The sequence below is a fragment of the Lacerta agilis genome, chromosome 8 (assembly GCF_009819535.1).
Source record: "Lacerta agilis isolate rLacAgi1 chromosome 8, rLacAgi1.pri, whole genome shotgun sequence".
In the NCBI taxonomy this organism is placed as follows: domain Eukaryota; kingdom Metazoa; phylum Chordata; class Lepidosauria; order Squamata; family Lacertidae; genus Lacerta; species Lacerta agilis.
In genome coordinates, this window is record NC_046319.1 from 61,050,199 (window position 1) to 61,076,677 (window position 26,479).

General features: G+C 45.4%; 2 protein-coding genes across 2 annotated transcripts in view; both read right to left on the reverse strand.

Annotated features, from left to right (window-relative positions):
• CRYBG2 (crystallin beta-gamma domain containing 2) overlaps positions 1-12,193 on the reverse strand; it is a 60,983-nt gene extending 48,790 nt beyond the window's left edge. Inside the window, exons 1-2 of the mRNA XM_033158692.1 lie at positions 12,148-12,193; positions 1,218-2,350 (exon numbers count right to left, since the gene is read on the reverse strand). Of these exons, the coding sequence (XP_033014583.1) occupies positions 1,218-2,350; positions 12,148-12,192 (1,178 nt within the window). The 5' untranslated portion in view covers position 12,193. The remainder of the gene's footprint in view (positions 1-1,217; positions 2,351-12,147) is intronic.
• Positions 12,194-22,532: 10,339 nt separating this feature from the next.
• The window catches only part of LIN28A (lin-28 homolog A), a 47,913-nt gene continuing 43,966 nt past the window's right edge, over positions 22,533-26,479 (reverse strand). The window contains exons 3-4 of the mRNA XM_033157839.1: positions 26,259-26,443; positions 22,533-23,084 (exon numbers count right to left, since the gene is read on the reverse strand). Of these exons, the coding sequence (XP_033013730.1) occupies positions 22,868-23,084; positions 26,259-26,443 (402 nt within the window). The 3' untranslated portion in view covers positions 22,533-22,867. The remainder of the gene's footprint in view (positions 23,085-26,258; positions 26,444-26,479) is intronic.

The window sequence follows — 26,479 nt, forward strand, 5'->3', positions numbered from 1 at the left end:
CACATCGCCTGCCGTGTGTATGACAAATGCTTGCTAATGGGTAAAACTCTTTTAAAGAGCAGGGCCATGTTCTCCTGAAAAAGGAGAATGTATCTTCGTTTTACACCATGCTTTACTTTCCAGTTACTTTGTAGGCAGAGGGAGTAATAAAGATGGTGAAAGACTATAACAAAATAATTGCTTTTGTGAATCTGTGCAGTCAGGACACACACTGAACTGATTTAAGTATTTATGATTTAAGTGAAAACAGTGCAATCCTATACAGAACATGTCACCTCAAAAGAAGTCCCATACATTTCAACAGGGCTTCCTTCCAGGGTAGCAGGTGGATAGGACTGCAACCTAAAGTTAAATAAATTCACATATTGTGAAGCCAACTTGTCATTGTGGGTGCCTTCCAAGTTACTTCAGGAAGTGTGAAATAATAAATTTTTATTCCTTAAATGATAACTTAATACACAGAAAGCCTGTCTTTTTCATTTACATTCCCAATTTAAGGTAATTGGGCTCCTTTGAGAGGAAGGACGGAATATAAAATTTAATAGTAACAATAATTTCCAGAAACGAAACAGCCTCACAAGAAGTAGCATACCTTTAATTTACAGACCTGTTGCTTCAAATTTCCCCCAGTGACTATAATCCTAAACAGTTACTAGAGAGCAAGCCTCAATGAACTCAGTGGGACTTACTTCTGAGTAAATGTGTGTGGGACTGTGCCACACAGCTGCATTGGACTTCCCTGCTGATGAAAACCTTCGAAAGAGGAAGCCTTCCACACCATTTTAAACACAGTTCTTTTTCTTTCCCCCCTTCAGTTGTGTGGTACAGAAATCCCCTGGATGACGGCATTACTCAAGTCAGATGAGGGTGGAAGCCCAAGCACGGAGGTCAGGGAGGATCCAAGCCTTGAATCCTGCTCATTCCTCTCCATGACCCTGAACTTTGCTGTCTGGACCACCAAACAAGAGAAGCTGTTAACAGCGCCTTTCTCTGACCCCCCCCCCAAGTTCCTGTCCCCATGCAGTGTGCGCCAAAGACTCCACTCTCTCTCTCTCAAATGCAAAACTTCCCACTTGCACTGCTGCAGAGCAAAGAACAGACACTCTGGCTCCCTTTCTCTCTGCCAAGACATGTCTCTCAAGCTATTCTCAGCAGCTCAGGGCTGGCTGGCACACCTGCTGTGGTGCGAGGCTTCCCAAACCTGTTCCCCCACGTACCTGTTGGCCGGGGATCCTACTGCTACGATGTTTGTCTCTTTCGCCAGCACACCATCCTCTGAGTGCAGTTGATCAGTTTCACTCTGGTCTGCCTCACCCACTCCTGGGCTGGTCTCCGATCCCCACTGCAGCGTTGCTGGGCTCCCAGTGGCAAGAGTCAGTATTGGCCCGCACACCTTACAGGTTCCCACCCCATGCAGCTCTCTGCAGTTTTGGAATTCCTCACTCACTGACAGCTGGGTAGCTGGTCTAGCTGGTTCCTGGTGACGTAGCTCCTTTCTTTCCTCTAACTCAGCAACCCCCAGAGAAAGTGTTTCCTCCCCAGACGGGTGACACGACAGGCTTCTTTCACCACAACTGAATGTGGGTTCTGCTTCAGCCCTCTCCACCTCCTTGGTCATTGTAATCATTATCTCATAGCGGATCTTTGGGGCATTCTTGCCCAGGCTGGTTTTAATGGCCGAGGCAGAATCTGCTACCTCCAGAGGCTGATCAACAGGTAGGTTTGCTGTCACCGTCTTAGCATCCTCTGCACCACCGACGTGCTCAGAGACAGACTCTCCAAGGCAACTGCTGAAGCTCAGGTTCTCCATCTGTTCTGTAACAACAGGGTGGGACGTCCCCGTGGTCAAATACCCTTCAAATACACTTTCAGCCCATTCTGAGGCAGGCTTGGGGGCCTTTCTGGTTTCTTCCTGGACTGATGGGAGCTTGAGGGTTTCTCCTTTCATTTCGGGAGCCGCTGGGCAGCACAGAGAAGAATTACTGATGGAGAAAGACCCTTCCCAAGAGCTTCCATCTCCCCAACATGGCAAAGAGTCCAAGGATGTGGAGGGTTCTGGGCTGGTCCCTAGAGAGTGTGTTTCACTTAGCCTAGATGAAGGCTCAGGTCTCTCCTGCTTTTCAGGTTGATTTTCAGCAGGATAAAAATCAGCCCTGCTCCTCATATCCATGTCACTGCCAACAGCTGGTCTCTGAAGCCGCCCCATCGACCAAGGAGCACTTGCCAGGTACCCAGGGTGCTGAGAGAGTTCAAGATGGCTACTCCGTCGCTTGTGCCAAGTGAGGTTCCCAAACTTGCGCAGGAGGCCATTCCTCCACAGATCAGGCTCCGAATAACTGAGAGCCTGGGCCTGCAGAATGGAAAAAGAAACTGTGAGAAGACAGAGACTATGAAAGGGGGGGCGGGACACAGAAATCCTGTATATGCAACAGTTGGACAAGATTATATACGTTTGGGTTGCCTGCAGCTTTGCAAATACACCCACAACAGTAAGTAGCTTGTATAATGTTTTACTAGCCTTCATCCCTGAATTTGTCAGTGTTATTAACTTTTGGCTTAAAAGGGGAGAAAGCCCAGCAGTTCTACAGCTTTCCAGCATGATTACCTGGAGGCAATTTTTATGAACCATAGGTGACTAGACTGATGTATTTTTACAAGCTTGGTGGCATGTTATTTGCTGAATGGAAATGTTTGTTTAAAAAGTATGAGTTTTGCAGTCTTTATCAAAACAACGGATACATACGTAAACACAGAATGCAAGAATAGATACCAGCATTAACTGCCCCTTCCATAAATCCCAGATGTAGGATCAATATGAATAAACACTGAGCCAAAATCAGTGAATCAATATTTCCAACTATAATATTTTGCCTTATACTTGCCTAGACTGACCTTATCCATCAATCAAACAAAAAAATGGAAACTAGTTATCTGCAAATTATTTTTTTGCTATTAATTAAAATATTTCTACCCTGCCCTTTAGCGCAAATTCTCAAAGCCGCACATTATAACAAGTTTATGAACAACAACATGAGCCTTTCAAACTACTAAAAGCCATTAAAAGTCAATCAAAAACGTAAACTTTGGCACAAGGTAAAAAGATAATGGAAGAAAGTTCCAAACCTGGGGTGCCACCACCAGGAAAGCCCTGTCTCTGGTTACTACCTAGCTCACCTTAGAGTGGGGTGGAGGACTCAGAGCTGGGCCTCTGGTGATCGTCTTAGACATGGTTGGATCCTCTGACTGGATCCATCAGCTGATGCATGGGCAGCTCAGTCCTGCTTGGTCACTGTATCCCCCCACATTCATTGGCCAATTTTGACAGGCGGGTGGGATTATCCGCCTATTAATCACCTGACATTGATATGAAGTCAGATATTGACAGGTGCTGGTCCTGTGATCCTGCCAACTTTGGCCTGTGGGGTGGGGGAAGTTAAAAGATTTGGCCCACCAGGCCGAAGAGGTTCACTCACCTCTGCTGTAGTAGTTTCTGTTGTCTGTGGAATGTTCTCCCTAGGAAGGCCTGTGGCCATTTTGGCGCCAGGGAAACATGCTTTTGTATTCCCAGCACCAAAGACTGAGTGTTCTTATTCTGTTTTTAATTATGCTTATGTATTTTTATTGCTATATTTTAGTCTTCTTGTAAATTGCTTCAGGACCTTTTTGTTGTGGGAAATTACTCATTGGTTCAATAAACCTAACCTAACAAATAGCCATTAACTCTAATTCTAGCTTTGCTGTTCTGGAAATGCCCTGAACACCAATGGCCGAGATATTTTCCTGCCTGAGGAGAAGGACAATACGGCACTCCTCTTTCTATATACAAAAGGCAAGCAGGCTGAAAGTCAAATCTTACTACAGTACTGATGACGGGACAGCATCTTCCATTGGGCCTGAGGAAGGCAGGTACAGGAGGCATGGAGAAGGCCGCGCGACACTCACAACTCTGTCTCCAAAATCTTGGCACTCTCTCAGTCTCCTGGCAGCTGCTTCACTCTTCCTAATGGGAAGCAAACCTTTGCTGGCCCCTGGGAGAGGATTTTAAATTGCAGAGTAGACCTTTAGGGCAGTTTTATACAGTCAGCTGTATTTAGGGATGTCAGAGAATTCCATCGGAAATAGGAGCAGAAATTGCCACAATTTGCGTGTTTGTCCAGGGTCAGGATGGAGTGTGTGTGGCATTCTTTCTTTTCTTTTTATTTTTAGCCTGCAAATATTATGTAAACAACAAATTACATTTGTTTTGGTCATAGCAGAATAGCAGTTAGCTAGATGGACAAGATAGGTTTTGGTGGAATAGAAACAGCACTGACTGTGAAGAACGCAAGATGCAATGGAAAGCCCTGCCTCCTCACATTCCTAGCTGTGTGAGGGGGGGGGGGATTTCCAGGACTAAGTAGTCTGCAGTCAAAAGAGGGGCAACATTTGGACATTGGCCTGTAGGAATCCTAATATAGGAAGTCCCCTTTTTGTTCCAAGAAACCTCAGAATTCTGTACAGTATAGTACTGAAATGAAATCAATAAAATGTATGCTGCTAAAAACAACAACCCAACAACAACTTGTTAAAAGTTAAAAAATATACCCAAATCCTACGCTACCTGAAAATGAAGACAATTGTCTGGAATTATAATGTTGTTTTCTGAATTACTACCATTCCCTCCTCTCTTATCATATCCTTCCTTCCATTCCTTTTCCTATCTTGCTTCAGTCTTTTTTCTTTCTGTTTGTTAATTGCTTTTTCATTTAGAAATAAAAATAATTACAAAAAACCCCATGTTTTTGTAAGTATGACCTATATTCAGAAGCTTCAATTACTTTTTAAGGGAGATTTGGTTGGAAGAACAGAAAAACGTGGCATGAGGGCTGCATGGGAAAGCGAAAAGGAGGGCGAGACAAGCCACCATGCCAGGCACAGAAGTCCCACCTCTTGCAGCCTTTACCAATACACTGCTCACTTATTTTCAAGTCTTCGGTTCACAGCCATGAGGACTAGTCACATAGCTTTCGGAATTTCAATTTAGCATTGAGATTCTCAAGAATCCAAATTCTTTGTATTCAACAAGCCTAATTATACTGGAGTATCTTTGTCTCCCCAAACCAGATTTTCTTGAGGCAGGTCCTAAATCCTGTAGCCAACTGTTGACTATTTGTAGTGATACTGATTAGGCACATAGCAGCAGTGCGGTTTGTGTCCTTAATGTAATCCTCACTATCCCCCTTGACATACCAGCTAGTGGGTGGTTCCACTTGTATCACCTGAACCCTGCTGGGAATTGGGCCCTGCCCTCCCTCGCAGCAAAGCTCCAGCTACTACAAAACAGCCCAAGGGTGCTCCACCCAGAGGAGCTGCTGATGTAGCAGGAAATCACTAGATAATAAGTGGCCAAATGTGCACATTCCACACACACCTTTGGAGATTACAGCTGCCACCCAAACATGTCTCCACCTCCATGTACTGTAGGTAAAGCAAGCTGGCCTCTAGAGATGGCTGTGATTGAAAACAGGGGTGATTCACCCTAGATCTTCAAAGGAAGCACTGGAGAAGACACCATCTCCTTCTTGCTAGACCCACATCTAGGAGAGGGAGAGGGAGAGAGAGAGGAGGAGGAGGAGAGAGAGAGTTTGATTGATAGCACTAGGAGGCTTGGCCAAAAGAACAACCGAAAGCTCATACCAAAAACAAACTTAGTTGGTTTCTAAGGTGCTACTGGAAGGAATTTTTTATTTTATTTTGTTCCTCCTAGTAGTTCAAGATGTATTTTTGTGCTGGGGAAGCATCATAAATTCATGGGTCTAGAGCAGGCCCTTTAAAATCAATGCATGTGACTAACTTGAGTCCGCTAAGTTCATTGGGTCTACACTGAGCAGAACTTAGCTGGATTTAACCCACAAGAACCTGTCCTCCAAATCAGACCATAGGTCTTCGTAGCTCAGTATCGTCTACACTGACTGGTAGGGTTCCAGAATGGAGCTGTTCCCAGTCCAACATGGAGATGCCAGGGCTTAAACCAGGAACTTTCTGCATGCTAAGCATGTGTTCTACTAGTAAGCAAGATCTCATTTAGCTCAGATGAATCTCTTCTGGGTGGACTTCTCTGGCTTCAGGGACCATAAGGGAAGTACTTGGGATTTTTTGCAGCTTACACATTTCCTTTTCTAAACTGTGTAGGTAATGGAAGGGGGGAGGAAACACCACAGGTGTATTTGCTCGCTAGATGTGCTCAGAGCTTCAGGTGAGTTGCTTTGTTCTGCCCCTGGGTGAATTAGTTTGTGGCTCGCCCTTCTGCTCACTCCCAGTGGAGCATGCCATCATTTCCTGAGAACTCAGAAGCTTCAAGGTAGCTCTCCACCCCAACAGGTTCCTGTACTGGTTGACAGTGACAGTGCCACAAACATGCCAAGGAGAAACTTTTCTTCTGAGTAATTTGAGTGTCACATTAAATTAATAGGGCAAAATATCCTACCTTCCAGGCCTGTTTATACCCATCAAGAACCCTAGGACAACTAGGCATTGGGAATTCACCTTTGTGTTAATACACATGTTTGTACATCCTGCTCTAGGCAAGCCAGAGTTCAAGGGCCCACTCCATCCAGGCAAGAACGCCAGGAGGGTTTGAAGAAGCAAGGCTGGTGAGAGGTGCAGCCTGGGAAGAGGAGGTTTGGTTGGGGAGGGTGTGGCCAGAAAAAAAGGCCCTGAAGGTTCCCCACCCCTAATTTAATAAATCCCGGGGAGGGGGGAATCCTTGTTCCTCTTACCCCGGATAACATCATTCCCCCCCCCTTCTCTCAATGGAATAACATTTTATATATAGTATCATGCAGAATGGAGTGTGTGCAACAAAGGGACTTTACCAGAACTGCAGGACTCTTACCAATATATAAAGCAGCTGCACTTGTAGATTATACTTAGTAACTTCTTTTTTGTTGCTCCCCCAAAGTGCTCCCTTCCTTACAACTGCTTGTGAAACACTTTGGTTCTTGTGGCTCAGTTTGTACAATCTACACACATGCCCCAGATTTCTATTTTGTTTTGGTTTTCTCCTCTCTGACAGCTAACTTTCCTTAGTTATTAGGATTTCCCCCTTAAATATATTTCTATACTTCTACAAATCCAAAAGCTTTTCTAAGCTTGCTGGTGCCTTTCTCTTGCTTATCAGAGTTGGCTATAATCCTATTGGGCTGTTGGCACTCACCCACTTATGGTAAGTTCGCAATTAAAATGAGTGGTGTCTGACATATCTCTGTTTTGAAGGTATCTCAGAATGACTATTTCTTAACCAAAGGCACCTACTCAAAGATGTTGGCAATTGAGGTAAGCAAAATGAACTCTGCAAAAGCCAGATCTATAAATAATACTCCACTCAAAGGCAAGCAAGATGTGCTTTGCAAGAGCTGAGCTGCTACATCAAACAAGTCCAAGAAGGATGCTAGATCAGAAAACACTGCATGAACACAGGCTACATATAGGTTAAGCAAGACAAGCTTTGCAAGTCTTCTTCTGCTTCAGGGTGCTGGAGATTAAAACATGTAATCAAAGTCTTAAAATGGCAAAATAAATTACTAGTGGGATCTGCAACAAAATGTTGCAGTGTATGATTCTGCTTCTTCTAGTTTCCAGTCTCCATTCCCTGGTTTTCTGTTTTTCCACCCACCCACCCACCCACCCAACAACAGTCAGTATTATGTGTCCATTGAGCATGTTCAATCCTCACTGGACTGCCTCCCCACACCCTTTCGTATTTTTCCTAACAGTTTTTTTTTTTGTACTTCACCTAACCCCAAGCTTGCTGGTGTGGTGCTCTTTTGGCTACATTTGCAACAGCATTCACTGCCTGAACATTGGAGACAGAGGGAATGATCTTAAATGTTTTTACTGAAGTGACTGTTTGCGTGAACATGATTTGAGGCATGATTTGAGAATCAGGGTTCCACTCCAATGTCGATTCGCTGGTCTTAATTCATGCTTTAAATTATGTTTGCAATCTGCTTGGATGGACAGGCATTGTATAATGCTCTGAATGAATGAATGAATGAATGAAGCAAATGGTGAAAGAGGCGGGATACTTCATTTTAACACACCCTTTAATTACTCTGATTCTGAGTACAGTGGTACCTCGACTTACGAAATACTCGACATACGAATTTTTCGACTTACGAATGGACATCCGTTGGCAGTTTTAGATGGGGTTTACTCGACTTACGAATTTTAGATGCGGTTTACTCAACTTACGAATTTTTCGTTTCCAATGCATTCCTATGGGGAAATCGAATGTGCATTTGGAATGGATTAAATTCGTTAAGTTGAGGTACCACTGTACAAAAAAACAGTTGAAGTGTGCTAAGTAACATGGCACAAGGTGTTTCCAGACTGTTGCTGTTTTCAGGTGAGACTCAATCCCATGCTGGCAAATCCAGGTTGCATGATTGATCTGATTTTGGAGCTCTTGCACATCAAACCCACTTCTCTCGCAAAATTGGGCTTTCTGAAAGTGATGGGGAAATGAATTGGAAAGGGTAGGGAGTTAACACTTGCTTTGGCACAATGTCCCCCCCCCCCAAAAAATAATCACAATGAATGCTTGTTGAAGAGCCAATGTTGTCTAATCTCCATGCAAACCAATTGGGATGAAAGCTCAATAAATGGGACACCTGGAAGTGCCCACATGTCCTGAAAGGAACTTTATTGCAAAAGGCACAGGCCCATGCAGTTTTGCTTTGCTTCCAGCAGAGGGCATCCTTATCTTTGGGGAAAAAAGAAGCTGTATGTACCTTGACATAATAACTGAAAACATTTTTTTTTAAAAAAAAAATGAGGGACAGTCATAGAATTATAGAATTGTAGAGTTGGAAAGGACCACAAGGGTCATCTAGTCCAACTGCCTACAATGCAGGAACAATTTTGCCCAACGTAGGGCTCAAACCCATGGCCCTAAGATTTAAGTCTCACGGCTCTACAAAGTGAGATATCTTGTTGACTATTCATGTTATTGGCTTGCTAAATTAATGCTGCTCTTCCACGGTTGTTTTTCAATGCATGGTTGACATGTATGTCTTTATATTGCTGAATGGCATATTTATTATTGTTAACTTGCCTCAACATCATTTTGAAATAAAGGAGGGAGAGAAGAGCTGTCAAAGTACATTAAACAAAGTGTGTATTCACTTAGTGAATAGGTGGAAAGAGCCTTTTTTCGGCTGAGGGATGCATTCTGTTCTGTTCAAGATCACAGTCCAGCCAGGCCAAAACACTCAAAATAGATTGCACTGTGGGACCGAGTTTCCCCCCCTTTTCTTGAGATATTAAAAACAAACTGTTCCCTTGTGTGCCCACACAAATGACACAGCTGGCTGGGTCATTTCCAGATTTAGTGTGGTGTAGACTATAGGAATATAAGAAGCTGCCTTATACTGAGTCAGACCATTGGTCCACCTGGCTCAGTATTATCTACAATGACCAGTAGCAGTTCTCCAGCATTCCAGACTGGGATTTACTCCAGCCCATCCTGGCAATTGAACCTGGGACCTTCTGCATGCAAGGCAGGAGCACAGGCCACTAGCTATAGCCCTTCCACATAGAAGGCAGAGTGCTGGGCTTAGACTGGAGAGGCCAGGTTTAAATCCATGAATTTCACTGGGTGATCATGGACCAGCCTCTCCCTCTTCCCTACTTCGAAGAAGAAGAAGAAGAAGAAGAAGAAGAAGAAGAAGAAGAAGAAGAAGAGGAGGAGGAGTTTGGATTTGATATACCGCTTTTCACTACCCGAAGGAGTCTCACAGCGGCTAACATTCTCCTTTCCCTTCCTCCCCCACAACAAACACTCTGTGAGGTGAGTGGGGCTGAGAGACTTCAGAGAAGTGTGACTAGCCCAAGGCCACCCAGCAGCTGCATGTGGAGGAGCGGGGATGCGAACCCGGTTCACCAGATTACGAGTCCACCGCTCTTAACCACTACACCACACTGGCTCTAGATTCAGTTCTAGATTCAGGTAGGTAGCCATGTTGGTAGCAGTAGAAATATATATAAAAAATGTCCAGTAGCACCAGAGACCAAGTAAGTTTGTCCTTGGTATGAGCTTAAGTGTGCATGCACATGAAAGCTCATACCAAGAACAAACTTAAGTTGGTCTCTAAGGTGCTACCAGACAAATTTTTTTTATTTTTTTATATATTTCTACTACAGTACTTATAAGTTGTGAGCATCAAGTGGGCTAGCCTGGTGCATGCTGCCTTTAGTGCCCTGGAGGGACAGTGAACTACTGTATAGAGATGAGATTGTTGTTGTTGTTGTTCAGTCGTTCAGTCGTGTCCGACTCTTCGTGACCCCATGGACCAGAGCACGCCAGGCACGCTTATCCTCCACTGCCTCCCGCAGTTTGGCCAAACTCATGCCAGTCGCTTCGAGAACACTGTCCAACCATCTCATCCTCTGTCGTCCCCTTCTCCTTGTGCCCTCCATCTTTCCCAGCATCAGGGTCTTTTCTAGGGAGTCTTCTCTTCTCATGAGGTGGCCAAAGTACTGGAGCCTCAGCTTCAGGATCTGTCCTTCTAGTGAGCACTCAGGGCTGATTTCTTTGAGAATGGATAGGTTTGATCTTCTTGCAGTCCATGGGACTCTCAAGAGTCTCCTCCAGCACCATAATGCCTACCAATCTCATCTGTTATCACCAGATGAGATTGGTAGGTGATAACAGAGGAAACTAACTGCTGGGCCACCACAAGCACAAACCAGCACACATATATGTGTGTCAGCTGTGTGTCACGGGAAGGCAACTGAGTCATGTGACATGCTTCGATCAATAGTACAAAGATGGAAGATATAGAAAGCACATCTTGTCCATCCCATTACGAATCACCTTGCTGGGTTAGACTAAAAATTATTCCCCACCATCCAGAATTGGAGGGTGATTTCTCCCACCCACAAATGAACCACCATTAAGGGAGTAGCTTAATGTTTGGGTTGCTGCTGTATGTTGCTCTATTACTGCTTTTTCTGTGCTGATTGTGAATACTGATGCTTGTTTTGAAACACTTTCAGTATATTTTTCACACTGCTTTGGAAAGGTATTTTCTGTTTTGATAGGTGGCCTAGAAGCATTTTCAACAAATAAATAGCTGTCCTATATACATATATTCAGAGCAATCCAACACCTATATACATATGTATGCTCAGAAGTAAGCCTGATCAAATTCAGTGGGACTCTCAGGTGATTGTGTATCATATTATTAAAAGCAAAACTAAATAAATAAATACAAGTTAAAGAGAGCTACCTATCAATTGATTAACTAAATTTTGACTTACTGATCATATGAGTTTAACTGATTTAATCAATCAAATCTGCATGGATTAGGAATGAAGCAGTTGTTCTGGTGGAAAATATATTTCCCTGTTTCACACATGTGCCACAGCAAGCATTACCTCAGAGGAACCTTTTCTTGATGCTGAGTGGATTTTACACTTCTGACTTTGCTTTGTATTGATTGCAGTTGTTTTTTTTAAATTGGATGTTTTATTTTTTAACTTGAAAGCTTCCTTGGGGACAGAAAGCAGGATAGACATTTTAAAAATAAATGAATAAATAATGCCTTTCTTATTTGCCTTAAGAATAATTAACCATTATTTAGAAAATCTGATACTTAGAGGAACATTTTTTAAAAAAATCAAAGGATTTTTAATCGATATAAATGATTACTCAACTAAGGTGCGGAGACTGAGGGAAGCTTTGGATTCACTGGATCCTGTTTCCCTGACAAACCCCTGTTTTTAATTGGTTGGTGGATTTCAGCCATGTTTTACCTATAATTCTATTTCTGCACTGCTTGGAGATTTTTATGATCAAGTGGTTTATAACATTTTCTAAACAAACAAACAAACAAACAAACCAGAATACAGCACTTTTCCCACTTGTAATTCCCAGCAACTGGAATACAGAGGCATACCGCCTCCGAAGTAGAGGCAGAACATACCGGTACTCATCACGGCTACTAGCTATGGATACCCTCCATGAATTTATCTAAGTCTTCCAGGTTGAGAACCACTGCAACATGTCTGCTCAGAAGTAAGTCCCACTGGGTTCGCACTCCTCACAACCTCTCCTGCCCCCAAAGAAGGCCCTTCCACAGGTTCTTTGACAGCAGTGGGGCTCACCTTCGATGCCGGCTTCTGTGACCTACTGCAATTAGGGGGCTCCATAACTTGCACTGAGCTTACATCCTCCTCACTTGCCCTGGAATGAAATCAAGAAAGAAGGATTGGAGCCAGAAGGGAAGGTACACAAGAGGCCACAAAGACCAACTGTCTCTCGGCCAAATAATTGCTTCTGCTTCCCTTTTTCATTGAGCACTTGCCCATCCCAGTCACTCCCTATACGAGGGGTGGAGATCCTTTTACAGCCCAAGGGCTGCATGCCCTCTTTGGGGGGGTGTTTCCTGAATTGTGACCCCCTCACTCATGCCTTGCTGTTCTTAACTATCGCCTGTCCTTGCTGCCACCATCAAGAACGGTAATGTTTTCTTATATTTGGTATTTGGTCCTTCAAAATATTGTCAACAGATGAGGGCTCAGGTAGTGGTTGCTCTGAGCTGAGAAAGAGGAAGTGAGGGCAAAACTAGAATCTGACGCTAATTGTTCATTGAAAGGTGATCCCTACTGAGCTCCCTGGGATGACTCAGCTGTGGCCTGTTTCCTGAAACAGCTCCTGTTGAAATGCAAACAGAGCAGAGGACAGGAGCATATCAGCAAGCTGCAGAGTGGAAAGGAAGGATTGCCGAGGGCTCCTGGACAAATCTCCAATTGTCTATTAATAATAATAATAATAATAATAATAATAATAATAATAATAATAATAATTTGTACCCCACCCATCTGGCTGGATTTCCCATATATTGCTGGCATTCAGGTGCATCTGTCATATGTGCTTTACTGGATAGCTCACTCAGTAGAGCATGAGACTTCTTAATTTCAGGGTCATGAATTCGAGCCCCACGTCAGGCAAAAGATTCCTGCGTTGCAGGGGGTTGGACTAGATGACCCTCGTGGTCCCTTACAACTCTATGATTCTATCACTGATCTGCAGCTGTTCCCTGCAAAACCTCTGTACAGGAAGCTGACTTATGCCATGTCAGACTATTGGTTCATCTAGCACAGTTATTGTTTGCAATGACTAGCAATGACTCTCCATGGTTTGGGGCAGGAATTTTCCCCTACCCTTCCTAGAGATGCTGGGGACTGAACCTGGGACCTTTTGCATGCAAAAGAAGTGTTCTGCACAGGACTGTCCCAATACATTTTGCAGAGGACAAACACATTCCATATACAGAAGCAAGCTAGTTTAATGGAGCCAGGACACCCCATATTGCATACATACCTCAGTTCTTCAAAAGAGCAGAATTGCCCGGAGAAGTCACAGTCAGGGGTCTACCGCCACTGGTCCCCAATATTTGCTGCGTGAGGCCGTTTCCTCACTTTGCCTAATAGTAGAGCCACTTCTGGCTCTTCCGCTGAGCCACAGCCTCTCCTCAGTTATAAACTTATGCATGCTCACCCAACACAGGAATGTGCAGATAACTTCAAAAACACACCTGACCACTTCATTGTACACATTTGTAAAATGAAACAACAACAACAAAAAACCCTTACCCTACTGTATATAAATAAGTACATGGCCTATGTCCTGACAAAGGCGTAAAGGTGAATCTTCACATCTGCACTTGTAAACTACAACACAGCTCTGCTTTGAAAATTGCATTTAACTGAATTTCATAATGCAGCTCTCCAACCAATGTTTACAAAATTATATGGGGGGAAAGTATGCATAAAAATGCATGATTTATTTAATTTTTAGATTTACATACCACCCTTCATCATAAGATCTCGGGGTGGTTCACAGAACATTTGTGAAAATTACATATAAAATTGCAATACATTAGGGGAAACTCCTTGCAAAAATGTGTAATTAGCCAAAACTTCATACAAAGAACATTGCACTAAAATATGAATTTTCACAAGGGATGCTAAAAAAAATAACCTCTGATTCATGTGGAAATGTGGAAAACTGAATTTAAGACTGGGGGGAGAGAAATTAAATTAAGATAATGCACGTTGACACAACCAGCCCCCCCCCCCATCCTTACTCCTGACCCAGGGACCTAGTACACTCACCCTTCCGAGGTTCTCTTCTTCCGAGGCCTCATCCTCCGTTTCCCTCTGCCGCCTTCATCTCTCGCTCCTGCCAACCTGGGACCCGCATCTTCATTTTCCCGCCTCTGTTGCAGCTCCTTCAAGCTCAACTCACTCCTTGAGAAGAAGCGAGAAAGCTGCCTCTTCAGACCCTCTTTCTTTGCCATGGTGGCAAACCGTCTGGGGAGAGACGGCTCCCGAGTCCTGACCTCCAGGCCTGAGGGAAATGAACTGCTAGAGGACGGGCTGAGGCTGCCACTACACCCTGCCTGCAAGCGAAGGCCGGGCCGGTGGCTCTTTCTGTAGCCAGAAGCGCTTTGCTTTTCCACCTTCACGCTCCCTCAGCCTGAGGAGGCGGCCCACCTGTTGGGGAGGATCCGGGTGTGAAAGGCGTGACACCTGCTGACAGATCCAGGCGTGCCACTTTGGGAGCAAAGCCAACGGCAGCCTCCGAGGCCTACGCTGGAGAGGGGAGCGGTTTTAAGTTCCCGGCTGATATTTCTCCAACTTGGGGGGGTGGTGGTGGAGGGGGGCAGTGTTCGCCTTGTCAGGAGCAGCCTAGAGACAAATGTGCCGTTCAGAGCCCCAAAGGAAAGGTGAGGAAGGACTTTGGAGCAAAGGTGCCTGAGGAATTTCAGAGGTGGCGGCTGAGGGATTAGGTCATAATAAGGTTCCAGCAACGGCAGCCGAGGGTAAACAAAGCAGCCGCTGGTAACTTATTGAGGAAAAGCTACCGGTTAATTTATGGGCTCAAGAGGAAGGTGCTGGTATTAACCTTTAAAGCCCTTATTGTAGCCTTTGCCAACCTGGTGCTGTCTGGAGGTTTTGAACTACAACTCCCAACAGCCCTAGCCTGATGGTCCAATACAAAACAGAAAGAATGGGCTCTGGTACTCATTCAGGACACACACACACACACACACACACACACACACACTTCTTTTGTTTTGGTCCTACTGCTTTTTCAAGCTAGTTCTGGTCAGATTTTAAGAATGAAGTGTTTTTGAATTCCAAACTCCCAAAGAAGGGTGTTTTTTTTTTACTACAAAATGCACATTAATAGTGTTGCAGGAATTTATGTATAGGAAGGGGGGGTTGCCCCTCCAGCAGATATTATGCACATGCAGCCCACTACCAAAATCAGCACAATCACTTTTGTGACTTGTCCCCACAAAACACTTCCATCACAGTTTCTTCCTGTCTATTCAAAGGGCCTTTGCTGCACAATACCAAATGTAACAATTCACTGATAAATGTACTGGCTCACTGGGAAAACTTCAGAAATTTATGGTAGCTCAGCTACTCAGCAGCCCCTCTGCCTGAGTGATAATTCCTGGCCAGGGGCGGAGGAAGCCTCCTCGGTACCCGGGGCAGCGACCGGACGCACCCCTGGGGGTGGGGCATCGTGGCGTCATGTTGTAACTCACGATGCAACGTCACTGCGGCTCCGCCCCAGCAGCGGGGAAAAAGCCCTTTTATAAAAAAGCAAAGCCAAGACAAGCAGCCTGCTTGCCTTGGCTTTTCTTTTTTTTAAAAGGGCTTTTCTCCCCGCTGCTGAAGACGCCCGCAGGGGCAAGGGGGGCCAGCGAGGATGAGGGGGTGTCACCCTTGTGACAAGCGTGACACCCCTCCTCCTCGCTGGCTGCCCCGGCAGCGGGGAGAAAAGCCCTTGAAATTTTTTTTAAAAAAGGAAAGCAGGCGCCGGCGGCTGGCTAAGCCAGCAAGCAAACCAGCCACTGTGTGCCGAGCGATGCTTTCTGTGCCGCCGATCGCGGGGGGCGGTGCCCCCCACCCCAGGGGGCTGCCCAGGGCGGTCCGCCCCCGCCCCCCCTCGCTACGCCCGTTCCTGGCATCCTGATACCTGAGTGCCAGACAGAGAGCCATTCCAGAAATAACAAACCCAGATGAAGACAAAAGGGTGTGATTAATTTGGCTGGGAAACAGAGAAGTGTAAATATCTCTTTTGTTTCACTTGATGGGTGTTTGGTGGAGGGCAAGAGGAGGCATGGGGCAGGTTCCAGGATGCTCAGATTACTGCCACCAGACCTAGCCTTTCATGATGTAACCATGATGTACAGTATTAGTGATGTAGTTTGGGGGTGTAACATGGGGATCAGCAGCTAATAAAAGTTCTCTTTTGTATGGGGTTCTCTTTTGTACGGGGCTTCCATCTTGTTTCATCTCGGAGCAGGTGGGAGACCTGTCGTGACACCAGCCAGGAATACCAGTGCTGTTTTGCACTGGTATTCCTGGCTGGTGTCCTTGTTTTTTGTCCAAGGGAGCCCTCAGATTTCTCAGTTAAACAATAGATTTGCACTAGGAACCACTGGAGCATGTTCTCTTTGTTTTGGGTAGTTGTTAGCTCCACTCTAGACTTTCAGGCAGTGAGGTTCAAAGTCTGGGGAGAGATTCTTCATGTGTTTGGCTGAACATGTTTAGACTTCTTGGTGCAACCAGGAATTCTGCACAACTATGCTAAGAATTCCCCTTCAGAATTTTCTGCTCAACTGGATGAAGTTTGAGGGTGGGGGTGGAACAGACAAGGCCCCAGGTGTGGGGCTAGCATGGCCACCTCTGCGCACTTTGGCCACATTCATGCCATAAAATTAAAAGAACCCCAATACTACTTTAAAGTCATGGCTTCCCCCAAAGAAACCTGGGAGCTGTAGTTTGTTATGGGTGAAGATAGTTGTTAATAGACCCCTACTCCTATAGCTACGATTCCTAGAGTACTTTAACTGTCAATTCCTCACAGCAGGGAACTCTTGCTATTTGTAGCTCTGTGAGAATGTGGATCTCCTAACAGCTCTCAGCACCCTTAAGAAACTACAGCTCCCAGGATTCTTTGGGGGAAACTATGACAATAAATGTGGCCTATCAGTACTCCAAATGTATGGGGCAGACTTCCAGTCTCTTCCCAAATGCAGTCTTTCGAATGAATAGGGCTTTAGTGTGTTACATTTTGAAGAAGTGATTATAAATGGGTCAGTTCTCAGGTTTTTCTTGGAATCTCTCACAGTGCAATTCTATGCATTCTTAACTGAGAAGAAGTCCTGGTGAACTCCACGGGACTTACTTCTGAAGAGACACACACTTTACATGGTGCCGTTAGTAGCTTTTGTACGTACCAAAATTTCAGGAATGGCAAAGAAACTGGAGATCAGAGATAATGGCTTCAGAAACCCATTAAGTTCTTCAGATCCTCTCTTAATCACCTAACAATCCATTATCCCTGGGGCCACTACAAACTGGACCTTGTCGGATATTCTTAAAGTGGCCATCGCTGTGAGAGACTTCTAATGCTCAATGGCTAGTTGTATGAATTTGCCCAGAGTCAGGGTTGATAAATGGCTAAATAGGCAACACCACTTCCCAAAACATGCTTAACACAGTCCGTTATTGTGAATTGTGTTCAATGTACGCAAGTCCCACTATTGGCCCACTCAATGTGCTAAAATTAAATGTAATGAATTATGGCAAAGCTTTGCTTAAAAAACCCCCCTGCAGATTCAGATATCCAAACATCAAGAGTTTGCCCTTATTTCCCTGCTTGTTTCTGCTTTGCTGGTTTGCGACAGCCATTTTCATGCAGAAACCAGGGTGGAAGGGGGGGGGAGATTGGATGCATTGGAGAGCAGGAAAGATCAAACAAACCAGGGAGGAGAGATCAGATTCTCTTCCTGATTGGCTGCAGCCAATTCAGAGAGAAACCATTGGGGGGGGGGGGAGAAGAGAGATTTGACAAATCCCAGTTTAGAAATATTTCCAGAGAAATAATGGAAATTGTAGGCTTGTTATGCGAACGCTCGTCTAAAGATTGATTTCCACGGAATGCATTGTGTTTAATAAGCAGGACCTGTGCGTAATTGCAAGTCCTGTACAGAACCATGGTGTGTTGCTTAGTCTAGATTCATTAATAAAAAAAACTGAACCTACTCATAACTGCTGAGCCCTTTCCAAAGGAGGTGAGATGCCAGGATACCACAAGAGCCTCTCCCATCCTTGCCTCACTTTGCTTAATAGTAGGGCCAATCTTAAGCCAATCTCCTATCCCGAGGTGTGTTCATACCCCAAATCTGCCACCTGAGGTCACTGCCTCACCTCATCTCGGGGTAGGGCCACCTCTGCTAGCAAGCAGACATTGTTTTCACAAATTGGTCTTGCAGAAGTTTCTCCAGCAAATCCAAGGTTGAGCAACCATTAGATTCCCAAATCTAGCTCTCCAAAATAATTTGCCTTCACCTCAAGGTATGCTTAGCTGAAAGGAATTGATGCACAGAAAGTCATGATCCATATTCTTTATTTGTTTCCATCATTTTCCAAAACTGGTACAAAAATGAAAATAGGGAAGGGGAGGGGAATGCAGTCGTGGGGGGTTTTTGACGTCGCCACCAGACATAATCAGCAGGATAGCTGCTTGCTTGAAGAGTCCTGCAGCTCAGACATGACCCTCCCCCCTCCAAAAAGAACCCCACACAGTCACCCTCTCATCCCCACCCTCTCCCACCCATCCACCCACCCGCTTCATAAAAAGTCAAAAGAGTTTGACACAAAACAAGCTTTGGTCGCTAGCAGTAAACATGGGAGTTACATTCGTTTTGTCTCCTAGTACACAATCATGTAGCCACGCAAGAAGTCGCCATCATCCCCCCCCCCCACCCTTCCCACCCCCAATACATTCAGTGCTCCCTATTCCACAGTGACCCTGAGTGCAGACTTGGCACCAGCCTGACTGCAATGCACACTGCTTGCCCCTAATGCATAGTGTCCATCACTGTCTAAAATGGTAATGATATTGCCTATTCCAAGCAGCGATTTATTTGCAAGACCAAGCTGAAGAGTTTTAGAAACCATCTTGTCATTAAAAAAAAAAAAAAGGCCTGGGAGACTGACCTAAAGAATTTCCAAAACAATTCTGCAAACTAGTGGGTGGAAGAAGCTGGAATCAACCCAACCCCCCTCCCCCCCCCCCAAAAAGAATGTTGTTCCTCTTGGCTTGCAGATAAATCATTGTTATTTCAGAAGTCCAATTCTCTCATTGGTTGTAGGAAGATATGGGAAATTCCCCCCACCCCTTAACCAGCTCTCACATGGCAAAAGTTGCAAAGTGGCAAGGTACAAAGAGGGTGCCCCCCCTCTATGCCCACCTGGTGCAAATGCCCACCACATGCTTTGGCTATTTCCCACCCCCTCATGTTTGTAAACAATCATCAAAAAGAAAAACTGGAAATAAGCCAGAAAGATTTACATAAGATATTTACACATACTAAATATCTAAGAAGGGAATGGGGGGGGGGGGGGGACAATGCTACTGTATTTTCTTTTATTTTTAAGACGGATACAAAACTAGAAGGGGCAGCATTTTAATTTTTGGACACACTCTAGGGAAGCATCCCTTTTCTTCTGGCAACTCAGAGCGAGCTATATGCATTTGGCCCCATTGACACAAGACACGTTAACCTGAGGTAGATAAGGTAAAGATCCTCACAGCAATTTCAAAACTAACATCCTGTATATTTCACACCTCCTCATTGCAATCATTGCAGGAAAGGGAGGGAGAGGGAGGCGGGAAGAGACAGAGAGCACTCTCAGCTACTGTATAGGCAAGTGAGTGTTATCTAATAACAGCTTTTTGTTTTTAGTTTTCAAATTCCACTGCATGGCTCTGTAGCAGCTGGTAATGCTGGATCTTGATAATAAGCCCACAACCAGCTCTTCCTTCCACTAGCAAAATGTTTGCAGCCTGTCCAGTAAGGGAAAGCATGAAGAGCTGCTATGTGAGTTTTGATATTTAAGAAAAAATGTTTGGCAATGCAGGTAATTTAAAAATGGACGGGCCCACTAGGGATAAGTTATTCAGATATACTGGATAGGAAACTCTGTGGGAAATGGCTGATGATCTGGAGATTAACCAACAACCTTGCATGTTTTTTTAAGTTCCCCCCAAATATCGACCTGTAAATTCACATCTCAGGAGAGCTGGCCAGGCTGATCCCCCTACTCTAGTGTAGAGGCTTAAGAGGCTTAAAAACTTCCAACCTTGAACAAGCAGCACTTTGCTAAAAGAGTAGAATGCCAGAATTCCTCTTGGGGTGCTCTTAATGTGGTTGGACTACAAGAAGAACTCACAAGACTAAAATGGGCACAGGAAAAGGAGAGAAAGCCAGGATGGTATGGAAATCCATGACAAGCCATAAGGATTTTGCTGCCTGAACGTATGCGCATAGGAAGAGCTTGCTGCACAAGGCCAATGGCCCATCGAGTCCAGCATCCTTTTATTACAGGGAGCCAACCAGGCTCAGGCAGGAGAACTTGTGAGTCAAGATCTCTCTGTCTTCTACTCTGCCACCCTGATTCAGCAGCACCCAACATTCCCTTGCCTCACATCAGGGCCTTGAAGAAAGCCACCATGGGCCAAATCATTCAAAAGAGAAATAATTATGCGTGAGTGCGGTAGCAGCAAGATGCAGATATGGCAACCAGGTGATGACAGACAGTGTTAAGAATCTTAAGGAATGGTTGGGCATCTGGGAGCAGAGATATCCACCCCCAGAGAGGTGAAATGGGCTTGATACGTAAAATGCTTTTGTTTCCCAAGCTTTATGCATCTGGCTGTGCTGTCCCTAAATGGCCCAAATGTACAACCCAGAGGAAAGTTCTCCTACCTAAACTCCTTGGGAATGAATAGGAACAGAGCAGGAGTGTCAATGCACAGGAGAAACTTCCCACCGGATTGTACATGAAATCCATTTGTGAATACAGCCGGGGGGCGGACAATCTATCCGAATACAGTGTCTAAAAACATCAGTCCACCCACATGCAGCAAGCTACAGTTGAAAAACAGAGACTCTTTTGTTCTTTGTGCTGTTAAATGTAACAATGCCCCCGCCCCAAAGTTTTTAAGCCACAAGGTTCCAATCTGTTCATCCCCAGAAGGCTGCTGAGGTTCTTCCATCCCTGAGATGTACCTGAGAATACCTGAGAAATACATTGCAGTAATCATGTCCTCTTTTTTTCCCTCTTCTTTTTCTTCCTTTTTTTCCTCTTAAAGATTAAAATATACAAAAATACAAAACAGAATATTTATACTTTTCTTTAAAAAAAAAACCACAAAAGCAATGAACGCTGAACCCCCATCCCCCCCAAAACCAAGAAAACAAAGAAAGCAAAAAGAAAGCAAACCCAAAGATACGTCATACACGCACGTCGTAGTGCAGGTTTCACATCACGGCTTCAGAGCAAAGAGACACCCACCCGCCCTCCCCCATGTGTCTCACACGGCAAGTTAAGCTGTCCTGGGAACGAAATAAGTTAAAGGCATCAGTAGGGAAAGCAGGCAAGAGGCAAGGGAACAGCAGCTTAACCTGATGAGTGAAAGTTCAAAAACAAAATGGGAAACACTCGAACTCAAAACCTTTGTGCTTGAAATTAGCACGGTAAATCCTGCACTAAATTCCCTGTCAGGCTTTTTGGAATCAGAAAGTGTAAAATTTAAAAATACTACAAACAATACGAATCCAGTGTCCTGTGTTTGTGCTTTTATCTGTTACATTCTAGCCAAGTAATATAAAGCAGGTATGTGGACCCGCAGGCCTGTCAGGTGTTGCTGAACTACAACCCCCATCATTCTTGGCTATTGGCCATGTTTGCTGGGGCTGATGGGAGTTGTAGTTCAATAGCAGCTTTCCCACACCTGATGCAAAGCAACACATAGACAACAAAGAAAAACAAGCCATATAGCCAAGTGTAGGTCTCAGACCTGGTTTGACAGTTAGGGTAGGCCTTTGGCTTGTGGAAATAATTTCTGCCCGCCAAAGTACATGCATTGTTTAAAATGCTCCTTTTACATATCTGCAAGCGGGCCTACATTTCCTCGAAAACCTGAGGCCTAAATCTTTCCACTTGGCCAAGATGAGTCCCCACATACATATGGGCAGTAAGAAACTTTGAGGGTGACCTGCACCTGGGCAGAAAACAGAGGCCACAATATTGTATCTGTCTGTAGTCCCCAAAGGTAGGAAATTTAGATGCATTATTTAGAACAGGGTCCTGAATAAACCCTTAATTCAATAGTGGGGAACCTGCAACCCTTCAGGTGTTACTAGAACCCAGCTCCCATCAACCCCAGCTAGCATGGCCAGCGGTCAGGAATGATGGGAGCTGTGGTCCATTTACATCGCAAGGGTCACAGGATCCCTACCTGTGCCCTAAAGTTCTGACTTAAGTAGAATGTAACAACCGCTTTCTCTGCCTGGCCCACTCCCCACAGCATGCAACCACACGAGAACTTCCTGACAACTTTAACCTGTGCAAAAATCAGCCCACCCCTGAACCAGATTTCTCAGCTTTTTTCTTTTTCTTTTAAAACCCTCAAAATATTATTTGGATTGCTGGAGAAAGCAAAAGTGAGAAAGGAGCAGCTGCTTCCCCATTTCCCAGAAGTGAACAATTGGGGGCAGGATTTGCAGAACTCCTCCCCATGCTGAAACAACATTCAGGCTCCCTGGGCTTTCACTGTGCTGAAGTCTTACACGTTTTCAGAGCTGCTGTTCTCTTGCTAGGTGCCTGCCTTCCCTAAGCCTGGGGGCAGAGGCTATTCACTGTTCCCCCACCCACCCACTCTTTTTTTTTGCCGACTCGATGCCCTGAAGCCTGTTGATCTAGTATATTCCCTTCTGATTTCCCAACATCATTCCCTGGTTTCAGGAACAAGGGGTGAGCTGTGCATGTCCTCCTCCTCCTCCCGGAGGTAGGCGGGCTTTCCCTGAGAACTGGGCGACTGCTGCGTTTTGACGGGGCAGTTGGCCACCATGTGAGCAATGCTTTGGCAAAAGTGGCATTTCTTTGGTTGTGGCGGGAGCTTGCATTCTTTGGCATGGTGATCCAGGCCGCCACAGTTGTAGCATCTGGGAAAGAGAAAAGAGACGGGGAGATGAGACGCGGGAGAGGTTCCTCCTAAGTGCAATTTGTTAAAGATCACAAGAAGCCTTCGGCCTTCTCTTATAAAAAAGAAAGACATCACCTTTAAACCACAAAACCAACATTAATTTACTTACAAGTTCTAAGTGCTCTGGGTCCAGGATACTCAAGAGTAAAACAACCACAATGTAAAATAATTAATAATTTCAAATCCTTTAATAAACCAAACCTGGAAGCAGAATATGCCATCAGGTGCAACTGCACAAGAATCATATACAGTGTTCCCTTGGTCCCCGAATGGCTTAGTTGTCGAACAAATTGGCTCCCAAATGCCGCAAACCCAGAAGTAAGTGTTCGGTTTGCAAACATTTTTTGGAAGCCAAACATCCAACATGGCTTCTGCTTGAGTGCAGGAAGCTCCTGCAGCCAATCGGAAGCCACACCTTGGTTTTCAAACAGTTTCGGGAGTCGAACGGATTCCCAGAACGGATTAAGCTCAAGAACCAAGATACCACTGTAATTGCAGAGTTAGAAGGGACCCTAAGGACCATCTAGCCCAAAGCTGTCCCATACAGGACAGAACCTGCAACCTTGGCATTATCAGCACCATGCTCTAACCACCTGAGCTATCCGGTACAGTTCTCTCCAATTTAAGCATATAAGAATTAAGGACACACACACCATGTGTATCATGAGTGGGAAGTACACATGAATGCCACAAGGGGGCAACCCTGCTCTGCTATCACACTGTTGACAGCTACTTAACATCTGTTGCGGAAGCCAAGATTGATACAGTGATGAATCCAGAGTGGAGTCCCTAAGATGGTTGGACGGTGCCTCGTCCGGTTCCTTCTGGCAACTCCTGCAGCCAAGCTGGTGCCAAACGTATTGCTCTGTTTTCCTTTGGACCACTTCAGCAAGGCCAAGGGTGTGTGTGTGTCTCGTTGTCTGGGCAGCCCGGGACCTCCATACACCCACACTGCTCAGGCTTGTGCCCAGGGAGGTCACTTGGGTGCTGCTAATGCAGCCCTTTGACTTCACCCCCGGAGGCACACTCCATTGTCTCTTGAGAAACATGGATGTCAATAATGTTCACCTTCATCTCCAAACACAGGAGGCACACTCCTCATGAGGAGGCATACAATTCACTGACAAAGAACATGCTTTTCATATACGCATCCACCCAAGCATATTTCCCTGCCATATGCATTTAAAAGAATCCCTGGTTGCAAGATCTTAAGCTGCCTTCTCCAACCTGCTGCTCCTTCGGGTGTTCTGGATAACGACTCCAATCAGCCCCAGTCAGCATAGCCCAGGCATCCCCAAACTCGGGCCCTCCAGATGTTTTGGGACTACAACTCCCATCATCCCTAGCTAACAGGACCAGTGGTCGTGGATGATGGGATGAATTGTAGTCCCAAAACATCTGGAGGGCCAAGTTTGGGGATGCCTGGCATAGCCCATGGTCAGGGATGATGGGAGTTGTAGTTTGAACCATAGGCCCATGTTGTGGTGTCTCTTTTCTGTTTCTGATCTCGCTGCGCAAAGGGGAGGGGGGTCTTAGAGGAAAAGAGACCAATCACAGCTCCATCCTGCAAACACACGTTCGCAGAACAGGAGCACCAGCCCGTGCTATTCAGCGCCCCCTCCCCCCCCCCGGTGCTTCTGACCTCTGACCTTTCACTTTTGAGTTTTTTGCCCTTTCCTGGGAAATTTGCATCTGCCATTCATTTAAAATGGTGAGGGAAGCCCCCTAGCACAATGTAAAGGCTGCTGCCCAATCCCTGTCCAGAGGAGGCGAAAGCCACTCAAGCTCTTCTCAGTTGCTTGGGCTCTGGCCTTAAAGCAACAAACTCTAGCAAGGTAGCATTCTTGATGCCTGCTACTGTAACTGTGGGGAATGGCCCTTTAATTGTAGCTAAGGCAGGCAGGCAGCCAGGTTGGACAGCAGCTGAAGGTCCTGGAAGCCACACTGCCTCTTGCCACTCTCCCTATTGGGCCTTTGGGCACTGATTTTTAGCAGTGGTTAGTCAGCACTGCCACTTTTGAATGGGAGCAAAGCTTGGCTCCCACCTGCAGTGGAGAACCACCAACTAAATTTGCCCCAAATGCAATGCCACAGCCTATAGATCTATTAAATAGATTTCATAGATCTATAGCCCAGGACACTGAATTTTTTTGGGGGGGGGGAGTGAAAAACCCAGCCTGCCGAGAGGCTCACAAAGTCTGTCCTGGGGTCTCAACCTGCTTTGGGAAGGGGGTCTCAGGTTTGACCAAGGACAATCCCGAGACCCACCCTCCCCAAAGTGTGTTTGGGGGAGGAAGCAAAATAGATGTCTTTGTTGCCTCACAGTAGTGGCTGATATGGAAACCAGGCCTCTGTAGGACTGGGAAGATTAGGCCTTGCTGGGGAGAAACCCTAAACAGCCTGGCTAGGGATTTCGCTTTCTCTTCTCACGCCCGCTTCCCTTTGTGCCACTGCTTGAAGAATGGAAGGGAATTGTTTCTCTCTGGAGAATGCATGGATGGAGAGTTCCTCTGATGCAAGAAACAATTGACTGCTGATTTGGAAAGATGAATTGAATATTGGGACTTTTGGAATCGTTAGTAATACAGTGGTACCTTAGTTTATGAACAACTTGGATTAAGAATGCTGCAAACCCGGAAGTAGGTGTTTTGGTTTGTGAACTTTGCCTTGGAAGCAGAACATTTTCCATTTCCTGTTGAGTGTGTTCCATTTGCAAATTGATTCCCCCCACTGCTATGGGAAAGCACGCCTTGGTTTAAGAACGGACTTCCAGAACGGATAGGTACCACTGTACTGTACCGGATTTGTTTTTTACTGTGGTCACATTGGTACCTAACATTTAAAGCACTGTTATACCACTGTGTTTTCTCCCAAAGCATCCTGGGAACTAGTTGGTTAAAGGTGCTGAGAGTTATTAGGAGAATGCTTCCCCACAGAGTTCCCTGGGGAAAGGGATTGACTGTTAAACCAACTCAGGGAATCGGTTTATCTCTGGGAATAACCTCTTCCCTTGCCAAAAGATCCAGGGGACCAATCTATGACTGACACAGGCAACCAGACCTCTGGCATGCAGAACACCCAAGGTCTCATAAGCACAGCAGCTGTTGGTTTCCTTGCTTGCACCAAGCCTTACCTATCTCCTTTCGGCCTGCGCTTCTGGAGGTTTTTCCCCTTTGGTCTCCTCTCGCTGCCGATGCAGAACACTCCCCCTGGGCCGGTGACTCGGATGGACTCCAAACCCTTGCAGGACTTCTTGAAGGTGAATTCGACTGCCTCTCCTTCCTTCAGGCTGCGAAAGCCTTCCATGTGGAGCTTGCTCTGGAGGCCGGGGCGGGGGGAAGAGACAGAAAATTA